Genomic DNA, 15,625 nt, shown 5'->3' on the forward strand with positions numbered 1-15,625 from the left:
TGTGTTATTATTGTCTTGTATTGCACTGAAGATCCTAAGTAAACAGAAGTTATCCTGGTTAAGCTACTGGACTCTGGTCTATCATTTTGCACCTACACACCAGGTTACACTTGGGCTATCAAAAACCTCGAAAGGGGGGGGGGGGGTTACAACACCGCTCCTGGCCACCGTGACAAGTGTCCAAGTGACCCAACACCCACAGAGCTGTCACAACAACGCATAGCTACCCCAGCATACGGCACTGTGCTCTGGTCTTGGTCCAGATGGTTATTCTTACGGAAAAGCTCCATTATTGTGTATTACTTAGATTCTCTAAACTGCTTAGGCTGGGTTCACACTGCGTTTTTGCAGTCCGTTTTTTTCATTCGTTTTTTTTTTTTCCGAAAAACGGATGAAAAAAACAGATGCATTTTTTTTTTGTGCATCCGTTTTGATCCGTTTTTTTTTTTGACGGACACAAAAGTAGTGTCAGCTACGTTTTTGTGTCCTTAAAAAAAAAACGGATCCGTTTTTTTTACAATGGAAGTCAATGGAAAAACGGATCAAAACGGATGCACACAAATGCATCCGTTTTTTTTCATCCATTTTTTTGCAAAAAACGGATGAAAAAACGGATTGCAAAAACGCAGTGTGAACCCAGCCTTATCCGCATAAACATTAGTAAATAACCAAACAGATTTTCCGACATACCTTCGACTGGACGCAGCGGCACAACCTTTGCATCTGCCCAGATCTCATACTTGTGTCTCCCAGTGTACACAATGCTGGAGGAGGTCATGTTCACAACCACTCGGATACTCTCATCAGACAGATTCTGTAAGCTCAGTATCAGATTGATATCTTGACCAAGACTGGGAACCTGGGGGAGACTAAACATTCCAGATAGGATTGTGCCCATTCTCGGTTTATGTTCACCGATTTTCTGGAAATAAAGTAATTTTTTCTCAAGTTCCAGATAGGGACTTTCTAGTAGTTTTTTGACTGCTTTCTCAAACACTTGTCTTTCCTCCATTGAACCTGAAAGGCAAAACAATGGCAGACTGGTAGACAATAGCTTTAGAACCAACAGGATTTAGAGTTGACCTCCCTGCTATACATGTTGCCTCCACCAGGTGGTGCTATTGTGATGTCAGGCGGCGCACCTAGCAGCTCACAGTAGACAGCCCCACCTGACAGCTTAGTAGACACTGCCTTTAAACCTGTTCTATTTATAGGTTGGCGGCAGGATGAGAAAAATCAAATAATTTGCCTAAGAAAAAAAAAACTAATGAAAACCTCTTTCTAATTTTAGTAAAATTTTAATATGTGCTAAGTGGCTGTGAACACTCTGGACAAGTGTAATAAATCAGCATGACATGTTAATAATCCTAAGAATTTATATTATACTGTATGTCAAGGTAGTCCCAAAACTCATCATCGCAGAGAGATAAAAAGCTTCTTTAACCCCTTAAAGGGGTAGCCCGGGAAAAAGAATTCTTTCATATTATCTGGTGTCACAAATATATATAGATTTGTAATTTACTTCTACTTTAAAAATCTCAAGTCTTTAAGTACTTATCAGCTGCTATATGTTCTGCAGGAAGTTGGGTATTCTTTCCAGTCTGACAGTGTGTTCTCTGCTGCCACCTCTGTCCATGTCAGGAACTGTCTGGAGCAGTAGCAAATACCCATAGAGACCTCTCCTGCTATGGACAGTGCTATTTAAAGGGAACCTGTCACCCAGGACGCGGACGCAGGGCCCGTCTGACCCCCTGGTGCAGCCCTGGATACTTACCCTTTCCTGCAAGTCCCGCTCCTGGACCCGGTCACGGGACAAACATAGGGACAAAGATATCCCCGTCAGAAGAGGTGCGCGTGCTGCAAAGAGGGTCCGATGCCCATAGAGAATGACGGTTCCAGTCATTCGCTATGGGCATCGGACTCATCTCTGCTTATTAGCATACAGCGGCGCTCAGCTTCAGGTGCCGATATCTCCGTCCCGGGACCAGTTCCAGGAGCGGGATTTGCAGGAAAGGGTAAGTATCCGGGGCTGCACCAGGGGTCGGGCGGGCTCTGGGCCTGCGTCCTGGGTGACAGGTTACCTTTAATGATATTAATGCGATTGGTATTGGACAGCTGATTCGGATTTAGAAGTAGACCGGCCGGGCCGGGTACAGAGTGTCTAGCTCAATATATTAAATACTCTGGGTTATTGACGTCTTTGCTTATCCCTGGGACAAGAATCTCTCCCTCACATGTACAGTACACTGCAATGCTATTGCAGTGTACTGTTAAATTGCCAATCTCCTATTACACGCTACCTAGGGCAGGCTGTAGTAGGACTGATCTCATGGCAGCCACGGAGGCCTTCAGTAGGCCATTGGATAACATGAGAACAGTTTAGAACCCCACAATTACGGAAACAAGTCTGACACGGGACCTGGTAGCTTACCACCATTTACAATCCCATATTGGCTTATAAAGGAAGTCCTGGCTGTGGGAGGAGATATGTTTCCTTACCTTCTGGGTACTTGTATGAATTTGTAACGTCCACTCGGTCATCACTCCCCACAGCTTTGGTGCTGATATTTTTGCCGATGTATTTGGTATCATTAAAGATGATATTCTTTGTGCCATCACTGTGAATGATCCAGTAGGAGAGATCAGCATTTACCGATGCGAACATGAAGGCTACATCATACTTCAGGTGAACATCGCCTTCCTTTATGGCCACGAGGGGGGCAGGACCGCAGCGATATATTCCTAAAGTCAATCAATATTCAGTTGTTATCATTGTAGTACGACCTTTTTTATGATCTTTTAGGTTTCGATTAGAATGTGCGTTTTACCATCACTTTGCTCCAGTGGTGTGGAATCCATCACCTGCCATCCACTGTATGCTGCATCTATATCCTTGCGGACAAACCAGGCCTCATTCCAGACATGGAAATTCCTTTAAATCCAATAACATGTAGTATAAGTACACTGAATACATACGGATACCTATGCTGTATTGTGTGATCTCTCTTTTCTCCCATCACTCTTCAAAAATGTCACCCTCCGCTCATTGCTGTCAGCCACCGACATACTGCCTCTCCTCTTACTCTCTCTAGTCTAGCCCATAAGTTACGCACAATCTACCTTCTACTATTCAGATTTGTAATTTACTTCTATTTAAAAATCTCTGGTCTTCCAGTACTTATCAGCTGCTGTATGTCCTGCATGAAGTGGTGTATTCTTTCCAGTCTGACACAGTGCTCTCTGCTGTCACCTCTGTCCATGTCAGGAACTGTCCAGAGCTGGAGCAAATCCCCATAAAGAAAAACTATCCTGCTCTCCAGACTGTAAATAATACTCCAGTCTTCCAGTACTTTTCATCTGCTGTGTGTCCCACTGAAAGTGATGATTTTTTAAAAACTTTTTTTTCCACCAGAGTAACCCTTTTAAAGGGGCACCACTTGTACCCCCATATCTAGCCAGCATACACCATAAACCTGAATCCGAATGATGGTCCAAAGTCAAAAATGAACCTGCCCTTAAAGGGGTACTCCCGTGACAATCTTTTCTTTCAAATCAACTGGTTTCAGAAAATTGTATAGATTTGTAATTTACTTCTAATAGAAAATCTCCAGTCTTTCAGTACTTATCAGCTGCTGTGTTTCTTGCAGGAAGTGGTGTATCCTTTCCAGTCTGACACAGCACTCTCTGCTGCCACCTCTGTCCGTGTCAGGAACTGTCCAGAGCAGTAGAGGTTTTCTATGGGAATTTGCTGCTGCTCTGGATAACCCTCAAATCAGACCTGAAATTAATCTCAGGAGATTCACTCATCTCTACTTAGAAGGAATCTCGATGTCAAGTTGTCTGATAGAAGGTGATCTAAACGTAAGGAACCCTCAAATAAATATAAAATAAAAATCAAATTTCCATACATACCACATCAAATCCTGCGTGTATTCACTGATTGAGCCATTGGTGTCATAAAGGATGTCGATATATAGATTTCCGTTCTTGTCTTGGGCTGAGTTGAAGTTGGTTACAACTCGTGTCGGTATTCCCAGACATCGTAGCACTGGAATGACAAGTTTATCTATCACAATGGGGCTATGTGTATGTTCTGCCTTCACAGGCGTATCGTGTTGTATATATATATATATATATATATATATATATATATATATATATATATATACATAGTGGTACCTTGGTTTAAGGGTAACTTAGTTATGGTTTAAGAGCTCACAGTTTTTCAAAACTGTGGCTTGGTTTAAGAGCATTGCTTTGGTTTAAGAGCTCCCTGTACTGGATGGGAGGGGGAGTGGGGGAGGGGCATGGTCTGCATAGCGGGGTCTACAGCCCTGTACTCTGACCCAGGAAGTCTCCCTCACCTTCCAAATCATAGCAGATCCACTTCAGGCTGGGGCTTGCATCAGGGGACAGGACTGTGGAGGTAATCTCTTCATAGCTGTAACCCCTCGCTCCCCGGACAGAGAGTGCTGCATGTATGTGCCCACATCTGCCCTGCTCATTCCTTCATACTCCCTGCAGTCTCTGTCAGCCCTTGTGTTTCCCATCCTCTCCATTACTGTACAGTAACTTATAATATCACATATTCTGCTGTTTCTGAATGTTTCATCTGTTTTACATGTTATTCAGAATAATAAATCATTATATCTTAGTTCAATGATTGCCTGTATTAATAGCCTAGCTGCTTGTATTGTATGGAAACAGCACCACCTACTGGTCATTTTGTATATTCTCTCCTGCTTTGCCCCTGTGTATTATGGGTAAATGCTGAGTCTTCCTTTTCCTGTTCTAGCGTGGGCAGCAGCCATTTTAACCTGCTGCTTCAGTGGAGGAGCCACACACCTTGTTTTGTCCCTCATGTTCAGTTTCTCAAGCTGTACCAGATAGCTCTTTATCTGCCTCATGTTATGCAGATTATCTGTTCTATATACACTGTACAGAGCTTATTCTATATACTGTAAAGATCTTTCTATATATGCTGTACACAGCTTATTCTAAGTACCATTGTTCGTTCTTACAGTTTCACCTTTCCTGTCTAATCTGCTTGCAATAAAGAGAAGGTTACAGCTCCACCGCCTTTTTATTCAAGAAGACAGGGGGTTTAGCTATATGTCAGACTACACAACGTGCTAATGTGTATGAGGCGGTATAGTGTATGTCTTCTGTACTGCATATTCTAAAGGGGTACTCTAGCGAAAATCTTTTCAACTGGTTTTAGAAAGTTACACAGATTTGTAATTTACTTCTATTTAAAAATCTCAATTCTTCCCAAACTTATGAGTTGCTGTATGCCCTGCAGGAAGTAGAGTATTCTCTCCAGTTTGACAGTGTTCTATGCTGCCACCTCTGTCCATGTCAAGAACTGTGCAGAGAAGGAAAGGGTTTTTTATGGGGATTTGCTGCTGCTCTGGACAGTTCCTGACATGGACAGAGGTGGCAGCAGAGAGCACTGTCAGACTAGAAAACACACCACTTCCTGCAGGACATACATCATCTGATAAGTATGGGAAGATTTTTAAATAAAAGTAAATTACAAATCTATATAACTTCCTGAAACCAGTTGAAACCATAAAAAAAGGATTTTTGCTGGATAACCCCTTTATCCCCAGCAAGTGGTGTAGACTTTCCATGGGTCAATACCCCCAGAGTAGACATGTGGATGTATCAGGGCCAGCAGAGCTCTCAAAGAACAGTATCCAGGCACAAGGTCAGGAAGTCAGAAAATAAGATGGTTGAATATCAAGAAATACTGTAGCAGCAAACAAACCTTTGGACAAAGTGAAAGGACCAGAGCAGGTTGCTAGGTAGAAGAGGATGTGGTGTGATATTGAATTCAGAATTTAGAAGGCAGCATGAGCTTCTAATGTAACTTGACCAATTGAGCATCCACTCTCTTCTAGAAAATTCTAAACTGTGCAAAAAATGATCATATAACATTCCTTGAAGGGAATGTCCACCCATAGAAACATTTCCAGTTTATATATTTAGATACATTTAAAGGAGAACTCTGGACAAATGCAGCACACCTGCCAGTCTCCTCATAAATGCCTGCTCACCCAACCAGTGACTGAGGCGGGACATCTCTGAAATCCCTGATTGGCTGAGCAGGTGGTTCCTGCTGGGTCGTGGCAACACAGGAACTTGAGAAATACAGAAGACCAGAGGTTGTGGGGGGCACAGGGACAGGTAAGAATATCTTTATTATTATGTTCCCACCACCCCCTGCCCTCCTTGTTTGTTTGTTTTTTTACATTTGCCTGGCATTCTCCTTTAACACTACCTGGCCATCCTGTAAATTGATTGTATGCTGTTCTTTAGCCCTGTTTTCTATTCCTGGATAATCCCTTTAATTAAACACATCGGGGAGATTTATGAAAGGGTGTAAATATACACCTGGTGTAAATTGCTCACAGCAACCAATCACAGCTCAGCTTTCAGCTCTGGTAAAATATAAGAGGAGCTGTGATTGGTTGCTGTGGGCAGTTTACACCCTTTCATAAATCTCCCCCATCTTGTCTACGATGACAGAGCTCGGCCTACCTGTGCAGAGCACTCCACCATACACCCAGCACTGGCCATATTTCACAGGTTTGTATCCCTTGAAGTACCAGGTGTTTAAAATAAGAGAACTTCCATTCCATGTGGAGGGGCTCACACCATCGTCATAGAATCCGCTCCAGTTCTCCACCAGCACGCCATTCTCATCTTTACTATTCACCTTTGGGATACAACATGAAAACAGAACAGCTTAGACTGGCTACAGATGAGATGAGTTCCACAGTCAAAACAAGAGTGACTTGTTACTAAATTCGCTTAAGATAAGAAATATATTTTTTGCTAATATCACTTTGTAATATAACTTTATTTATAAAAAAAAATGCATTGTAAGTATATAAGTAAATCTTATAGACTTCCATCGACTGGCAGCAGTAAAAGGCGGCAAGGCCCCCTCTGCTGTCACCAACAATTGTGTCAGAACTACCGGGCTGCAGTTCCCAAACCCCTCCTCTGATCCATCGCTATATCGAGCAACAGGGCCCCATTCCCTATAACAACATACAGTACATTGGGGGGAACAGGACCCTGTCGTGTACAGCACTGTGCGGCAGCACAAGAACAGAGGAGTAAGTTGGGAACTGCAGGAACAAAGGTTGGGGCAGATTAGGATAATTTAGCTTCAAGGAGAAGTCCAGCGGATTATAATATACGGAAGTGAAAGGGGGGGTTTGGGGAATTGATTACAAGTACTAACTTACCTCTTCCCATGCCCGCAGTGACTGGCGGGACCAGCCATGGGACCCCCACTGGGCCCTGGGATCTCCGGAGCTGACACGTCACAACCTGGCTGATGGAATGCCCGCTCAGCCAGTCAGTGACTGGGGCGGGACGCTGCTCCAGTCACTTATTGGCTGAGCAGCCAGTCTATCAGTGGGACAGGCCTTTTCCCCCTGAGTGTCGACGTCATCACAACTTGGGGGAAAATGCCTTCTGGCGGGGGTCCCGAGGCCGGTTCACCGCAGGCACGAGGAGACGTAAGTTTGTATTGTAATTAGGGATGGTCCAAACCCGCCGAGGTTCGGATGAACCCGAACGCTCGGCATCGGATTCCCGCTGTCTGCCCGCTCCGTGCAGCGGGCGGATCCAGCGGGAAGACAGCCTGGAAAAATGGGATACAGCCTATGGCTATGGCTGTATCCCATTTTTCCAGGCGGTCCTCCCGCTGGATCCGCCCGCTGCACGGAGCGGGCAGACAGCGGGAATCATTACCGAGGGTTCGGGTTTGTACGAACCCGATCCGAACTCGGTTCGGACCATCCCTAATTGTAATCAATTTCCCCCCTGCTCCTGCCGGCTGCCGGATTTCTTAAGTCGCTGGACTTCTGCTTTATTATTAGAACCACTGAGATTTCCGGATTATATTACAAAATAGATAGCAAAATTGAAATTCACACTAGGTACAACAACGGCCATTGTTTTACATGTTCATCTGGCCGATACTGCATTATTGGACGTATGAACATTATTTTTAAAATAGTAACAATCCGGCCGCCATATGGGTGTGCCTGGAAATCAATTAACCATTGATTCTTAGACACACTACGGCCACAAGACAGCCACACTGTGTGAGCTGTCGATTATTTCCGGCCGCTGTTTGGAAACAACAGACAGGTCAATTATTTTCACGGCCATTGCTCAATACGCTGTGTGAACACGTCCGTTGTTTCAATTGACTTCAATGATGTTCTTTTTTTTTAGGTCAAAAAACGTTTTGGTTTTAATTGGCAACAATGGCCGTTCTTCTCATAAAAAAATACATACAAAAATCATATTTTTAACAAAAAAACTTGATTTAAACAATTGGACAATTTTCTGATAAAACATTAACTTAGCAATATTTACTACCAATATGGTATGGACATACCAATACCTTAGAAACAGGACTTACCGTGGCGTTAAGTACTCTACACACGTATAGGGGGTCATTCCTCTGGGCAACATCTGATTTTGGATCTACTTGGTAGTTAATACTTCGATCCAAAATAGCGAGGCAGATTTCCAGAATATTCTTCTCAAACTGCAACCACAGACACATACAAAGAGTGTTATAAAACATTCCAATAGGATTGGTTTAATACTTAGCAACTGACCTTCTTAGGATCTCTCATTATTACCCATAAACCCCATATGCAGTCAGTAAAAAAAATTAAGTTTTAATACAGATATACCCCAAGCAATGGTAGCAGAGTACCTGATTGTAGTTCCAAGTCATGGACACTATGTCAGTGTCGCTCCCCAAAAACATCACCCCTCTTTCATTTAAAACATATTCTTGTCGCTCATTCTCATCTGCTAGAAATACGTCGTCCTCTGAAATACACAAGACAAAATATATTTAATAGAGTGAGACTCTTTACATCACCTAGGTATTTGTAGTTCTATAGGCCAGACCTATGCTAGAAAGGGTGTATTTTTGGCATATGTTGGTATATATATAATTGGTATATCGTTTAACGTGTCCCTGTCATTTGAAAACTTTTGTTTCCATTTTTTCAGTTTTGATCTGACAGGATCTGAGTGTTCATGCTCCCACAGTCTCTCCCCAGCTCGCTGTGCTCCCCACCTCCATAGAGTAGAATCTGTCTCCTACAGCAAGACAGAGTAAGAAGTAAGTTGGGTAGAGGAGCGAACAGCCATTGATTTTGTTCTAACAATCCGTGTGGGCCCAACCATCTAGATCCCAACTCTTCCCAACTTGTTCTAACAATCGGTTTGGGCCAGAACATCCATATCCTGACTGATCCCGGCTTGTTCTAACAATCGCTGTGGGCCCAAACATCTAGATCCCAACTAATCTAAGCTTGTTTCAACAATTTTTGTGGGCCTAAACACTTAGATCCAGGCTGATCCTGACTTGTTCTAACCATCAGTGTGGGCCGAAACATCCAGATCTCGACTCATTGCGGCTTGGTCTAACCATAGGTGTGGGCCCAACGACCCAGATACTGACTGATCTCGGCTTGTTCTAACAATCGCTGTGAGGCTAAACAACCACATCTTGACCGATTAAAACCTTTGATGTGCCAAAAGTTACCCGTTTTAAATACTGATTTTCAAATTGTATTATAGAACCAGATCATGACTATGAAATAATTTGTAACATTTTACCTTGTGACCAGGGGTTGAAGAGCAAATAGAGACCACCGATAGGTTGTGGAGACACTTCTTGGTTGCTGTTGGTATTTTTAGAGACACTAAGGATGTAATATCCAATCACGGCATCAGGGGGACTATTGATGGTCACCGTCAAAGTATTGGCATTACTGGATGTTAGTACTGAGCTCCATGACTTCTGATTTCCGTTCCCAAAAAGTGGAAATGTAGTTTTTGTTTTCCTTTCTTCTGAAGGAGATGGACCTTGTAGGAGAACACAGGATGGTTAGTTGTTCAGTAGACAAACCCCATTGTTCATGTCTATTCTGGCCACTCTTGCCATTTTTAACTAGGAGCCTATCCTTTGTGTAATAGGTCATGTACGATGGCGGCTGATCGTTGTCTTAAAACATGACAACACTATCAAAACGACAACAATAGCAATGGTCTGCTGGCTATTGCTCTGGGCAATAGGAGCGGTGGCAGCAGACCACAATATCTTCCATGGGCCACCCAGACAATCTAAAGATCGCCTAGGCAGCCCTTCCCACTGCTCCGCACACACCATCCCTCGCCCTCGACCTGACAAGTCGGCACTCGCTTTCTTCCAAATAACAGACTGTGGAATACGGTTCTTAGAGTAGAAGGGTTCCAGCTAATAAAATATTGACAGGCTGTGTAAAACTTCAGCGAGTACCTACAAACTGCATTGGGACCTGGCTGCAAGTGTTTAAAGCAGAAGTCTGCTGAAAAATTAGCAAAATCGGCAGGGGCAGGGGAGAACATAATAAAGCATCAATACTTACCTCTCCCCGTTCCCGTAAAGTTCCAGAGTTTGATGACATCACGATCTGGGGGAAAACGTTGTCCCCACTGATGGATTGCACGCTCAGCCAATCAGTGTCTGAAGCGGTGTCCCATAACAGTCAATGACTGGCTGAGCGGGCAGTCAATCAACTGGGTCATGACGTTGGCTGTGCAGGAGATCCTGGCAGGGGTCCCAGATTGGCAATCCAGCGCTGGAGACGCACAGGGAGAAGTGAGATAGCATATGTTCCCCCCTGCCAGATGGAAAATAAGAAAATAATGTCACTCGCAGTGCTCATCAAAAGCAATGACCTGTACATGTAATACATTAAGCTATTGGGTCCCCCTGAGGAAGATGTGCTCTCATGGATGATAATCCCAAATTAGGGATCCATCTATATAGGTCCCATGCCTGTTATGGGTAGAGTTAACCCCCCTCACTTAGAGCCTGTGAATTCTAAGAGAGGTTTGCCATATACACGACCTGTGACAGCTGGCATAGTGGCACCACTTAAGTACCAGGTTAGTGACACATTTCTAATAAAATTTGTAGTAATTCATAATTCATCATAATTCAAAATGTTCCAATAAAATTTGTAGTAATTTATATGTTACAAAACTATCATTAAAGAGGTTGTCTATGCAGGACACTATTTCGCTGTATGCCCAGGGAGGGGGTGAGTTAAAAAATAAGATGTACTTACCTGGCTCCTGTGTGCCGCTCCACTCCCTTTTGTGCAGCCACTTTCAGGTTCGGAGATGTGATATAGCAGGCCCGATCAGTAAATTAGCGAACCTGCTATGTCACATTCTCAAACAAGAAAGTGTTGTAACAACAGCATAGTACCATTGGTAGCGAGGGATCCAGGAAGGTAAGTATGTATTACTTACCTTGGGCATACAGGTTAGAAGAGTCCTGCCTGGACAACTATATATTAATTTGCTCAGCTCTTCCTACTCTATCACATTGGATAACATTTTGATAGGACAAATGCATTTTGGGAATGTTGGAGTGGAAATAGATTTGGGCAGAATTTAATAATTTGTTCTCAGGATCTATTCACATTACGTCTTTCTTACCAATTTCTGTAATGAACATAACATTCTCTCCCGATTGTAGAGGTCGGTTTAAGTTCAGAGTGATAGTGAAAGGTTGGCCTCTCCTGAGGATGAGTTCATGGTTGTCAAAGGCATCGGTCCGATGGTTAACCTTATTTGTAGAGAGATACCACTCACAACTGTTGACTTGCAAGTCTGTGAAAATTTAAGGTAAAAAAAAAAGTTAAATACTGTACATATGGGTTCACCCCTTCCATTCTACAAATTTTGTGAAGGCAAATTCAATACATTTTGGTGCCATGTTTTCCTTAAAGGAGAAGTCCAGCGGGGGGGGGGGGGGGGGGGGACAAAAAACGTATGCCTTGTGCCTGTGCTGCACTGCATGGCCCGCCGGATGGCATTTTCTCTCAGCTGTGAAGTACGCCACGACCTGGCTGCCACATCACTGTAGGGTGGAATTAAAGAAGCAGTTCACTTTTTATTTTTTTCGCCCCCCCGGGTAGCCGCTGTCAAGTATACTTACAGAAGATGATCGGTGTCCCGTTCCCGTCGGTCAGTTCCGTCCCGCGGTGCCGTTCACATCGGGCGCGCGCTCACTTCCGCCGGCTGCTGCGAGTCCTCTTCTCTGCCCAGTGATTATACGCCGGAAGTCACTCGCTTCCATGCATTCTCTATGGAAGCGCGTGACTTCCGGCGTTCAAATGACAAGGGAGAGAAGAGGAGTCACAGCGCCGGCGGAAGTGAGCGCGCGCCCGATGTGAACGGCACCGCGGGACGGAACTGACCGACGGGAACGGGACATCGATCATCTTTTGTAAGTATACTTGACAGCGGCTACCCGGGGGGGCGAAAAAAATAAAAAGTGAACTGCTTCTTTAAGCCTGTTCAGCCAATCAGTGACTGCAGTGGTATCCCACCCCAGTAACTAACTGGCAGAGGATGTGACATAGGAGATATACGTCCTGCGTGCGCATTAGCTTCTTTATTGTGCTCCCCTCACCCTCAACCGAAATTAATTGGCAGGTTTCCTTTTAATCCTTTATAGTACTTCACTTGCCTATGTGTTCCATACTTGGCCTGAAAGGGTTTTGAGTCCTTCTGAACCGGGAAGTCTCAGCATTTGCTTACCGGTGGCTGGAGAAGTTAGATGCAGCCCTAGGGAGTCCTAGAAAACATGGACACAGCCTACGGCTATATCCATGTACTGCAGGCAGCCTTAGGGCTGCATCCAACTTCTTCAGCAACCGGTAATCAAATGCCGGGTTCCGGGTTCGAACAGACTCGAGTATGCTCAACTTGCGTTTATCTATAGTTTCCTATGTTTGACTACATGATTATCTCATCTTGCGGTCTTGCACCCCACCCATGTTTTTTTTTGTTTTTCATGTATATTAAGCAGAATGATATCATGTTCTTACTGTGGAATGCTGGATGTTTTTCCCCAGACATAATAGGACCTGTGTTGTCCACGGAGTTCAATTTTTTGACTCACCTGTCTATTACATAATTAGTGGTTTTGGGATCAGCCCAGAGTAATTTATTGTATGATTAGCTTTATTACTACTGGATTGCATTGGGTTTTACCTTTAATTTATACTCAGTGTTAAGATCAATGGTCGGTCACTGGTTACTGGCATTCCCTACTCTTCCTAGCTCGAAAAGTAGAAATACCAACATTTGCAACCTCTGTGATTATACAATGTACTAATAGCCCATTGTCCGTAAAAATGCAACCTCATATATATTTTGAATTTCACAGCTTAGACTTTTTGGGTGGATCTTTGGAGACACAAGTTGGCGCCCTTTATTGAGTTACTTGAGAGCAAGCAGACCATTTACTGAACTGTTCCTATCCTCTGTTCTCCGCTCTTCTTTTAGAACCCATTGGCTTATTTAAAGGGGCTTTAAAGAGGAACTCCGGGTAGAGGTTAAAAAAAATAAAACTTCTGCAGAAGCATAACGCATTACTTACCTGTCTATTCCAGTTTTGAAACTACCAAAAATCCATTTGTTTGGGTTTTTTTTTGCTGTTTTGTGTTTCTGTCCTTCCTGGTTTGGCATTTCCCAGAATGCAATGCATTCCCTCAGCTGATCATCACAGCCCCCACCCATTACAATCAGAAAATTAGTGCTGCACCTGCTTCTGGCTGGTCAGAGATGGTGGATCATTCAGGGGATTGGGGGATCCAGCCCCGCCTCCTGTGACATCACACCCCACCCACTGTCTGTATCATCAGCAAACACACACAATGTGAGACAGAGGCATGGAAGATTTGTCTCCTAGGGGGGAGAGCAGAAGGAGCAGGAGACAATGTGAATTGGCACAGAGGCCATTTGTTTTCACTTCCTGGATTTCTATCAGCTACCAGTGTGGCAGAACCGTACAGATACAGTAATACATTATATTGACACATCTATATAACTTTTAATGTACTTTTAATAGAAAACAAGTTTTTCTCATCCAGAGTTCCCCTTTAAATCTGCTCAATAGTTGTTGTTTTTTTTTTCTAATAAACAGTATCAATTGAAAAATTGGTTGACTTATAAACTTTTTAAAGGGGTTTAAAAAAAACATGTCTGCTTTCTTTCAGAAACAACACCGCTCTTGTCCTCAGTTTTTGCATGGTTTTGTAACTCAGTTCCATAGAAGTGAATAGAGCTGAAATGTAATACCACACACAACCTGAGGATAGGGGCGGCGCTGTTTTTTGCAAGAAAGTGGCCCTGCTTTTTCTAATCCTAGGTAACCCCTTTAATTTTATACATCATATATAATATTACAGATATATAATTATAAGAAGTTGGAATATTGGAAAGAAGGAAGGAACTTTTTATATCATACAATACAGTACAATTTCTGGCGTTACAAACATTTTCCACCCATAATCGTTTTATAATTTGAATAATTCTTATATAGGTATAGAATGTACGTACTTATACTGTCAATTGGGTTTTACAGCTGATTTATAGACTTTCATCTATAATTTGAGGTTATTCATCCCTGAATGAAAGCATTAATTCAAACCAGAGCAATTTGTGAGATGATACAGTGCGGGTTAATGAGCCGACGTGTTTCGTGTGTATGAGGTCAGGCTGAGCCGGCAGGATAATAATACATCAGGTATACATGAGTAGCAAGAGTTCATGGGGGATAACAGAACAGGAATACTTTAGGTTGGGACAGGCTCTTCCATACGATAGCAGATGTGATAATTAATTTTTTTCTATTTTTGTTTTTTTAAAAATTCAAAAAAAAAAAACAATATATATATATATATATATATATATATATATATATATATATATATATACACAAATACAAAAAATAAACAATATACCCATGTTATATCCAATGGACACAACCATATTATAGCTCTGTACAAACTCTCAATTATAGAGAATAATAATACAAGAAGTTTTTGGGGCTATACCATGGCTATGCTCCCACACAGGTTTTTGGCCATTTTGCTTCTATTTTTGTAGACAGCTATCATTTTGACGACAAAACACACCTGTTTTATGCAAATTACAGCCATAATTTACATAAACTGACTGTGTTTTGGCACCAAAATGACGGCCGTCATGCGAAATCTCTACTCGTTTTGTGTTGTCTGGGAATGGGGTCCATTTTTTGGTTCGTTTTTTCCTGGCAAAATCTGGCAGCAGACTAGGTGATCCTAACCTACTCTAATAGGATAGGGGCATGGGATGTGCTGCACTGTTATTGAGTTATTCTCATAGTGATACTGTCACTCCAGTTTTACTTTCTGCAAGCTTTTATCATCGTTGAACAGTGTCAGTAAGGCGGGGCTTAGCATCTGTTGAACCGCTAAACAAACGCTTAGCCCCACCTAGGTGACACTGTCCACCGATTTTAGTGCATAAAGAAGACAAAGACAAATTTTATAAAGTTATATATAGACACTTTAAGTCAAATGAGGATTCTTCGTGAACTAAGGCCGTTACCCCTTATTGTACCAATCTGCCCACCCACTGACTCCTGCAGAACATGTACTGCTGTGTAGTCATTGGGCACTGAGGGTGGTCCTGTTTCAGAAATAACGGCCGTTGTTTTCACAACAACGGCCATTGTTATGTAATACGG

General features: G+C 42.9%; 1 protein-coding gene across 2 annotated transcripts in view; it reads right to left on the minus strand.

Moving 5' to 3' along the window:
• LOC138773096 (protein-glutamine gamma-glutamyltransferase E-like) overlaps positions 1–15,625 on the minus strand; it is a 115,270-nt gene that overhangs the window by 4,684 nt on the left and 94,961 nt on the right. For both annotated transcript variants that reach the window (XM_069954062.1, XM_069954063.1), the window contains 9 exons: positions 11,542–11,715; positions 9,670–9,918; positions 8,753–8,871; positions 8,450–8,578; positions 6,544–6,721; positions 3,913–4,048; positions 2,829–2,932; positions 2,500–2,742; positions 691–1,017 (listed from right to left, as the gene is read on the minus strand). In XM_069954062.1, coding sequence (XP_069810163.1) covers positions 691–1,017; positions 2,500–2,742; positions 2,829–2,932; positions 3,913–4,048; positions 6,544–6,721; positions 8,450–8,578; positions 8,753–8,871; positions 9,670–9,918; positions 11,542–11,715 — 1,659 coding nt within the window. The remainder of the gene's footprint in view (positions 1–690; positions 1,018–2,499; positions 2,743–2,828; positions 2,933–3,912; positions 4,049–6,543; positions 6,722–8,449; positions 8,579–8,752; positions 8,872–9,669; positions 9,919–11,541; positions 11,716–15,625) is intronic.

Source organism: Dendropsophus ebraccatus, chromosome 14 (assembly GCF_027789765.1).
Source record: "Dendropsophus ebraccatus isolate aDenEbr1 chromosome 14, aDenEbr1.pat, whole genome shotgun sequence".
NCBI classification, from domain to species: domain Eukaryota; kingdom Metazoa; phylum Chordata; class Amphibia; order Anura; family Hylidae; genus Dendropsophus; species Dendropsophus ebraccatus.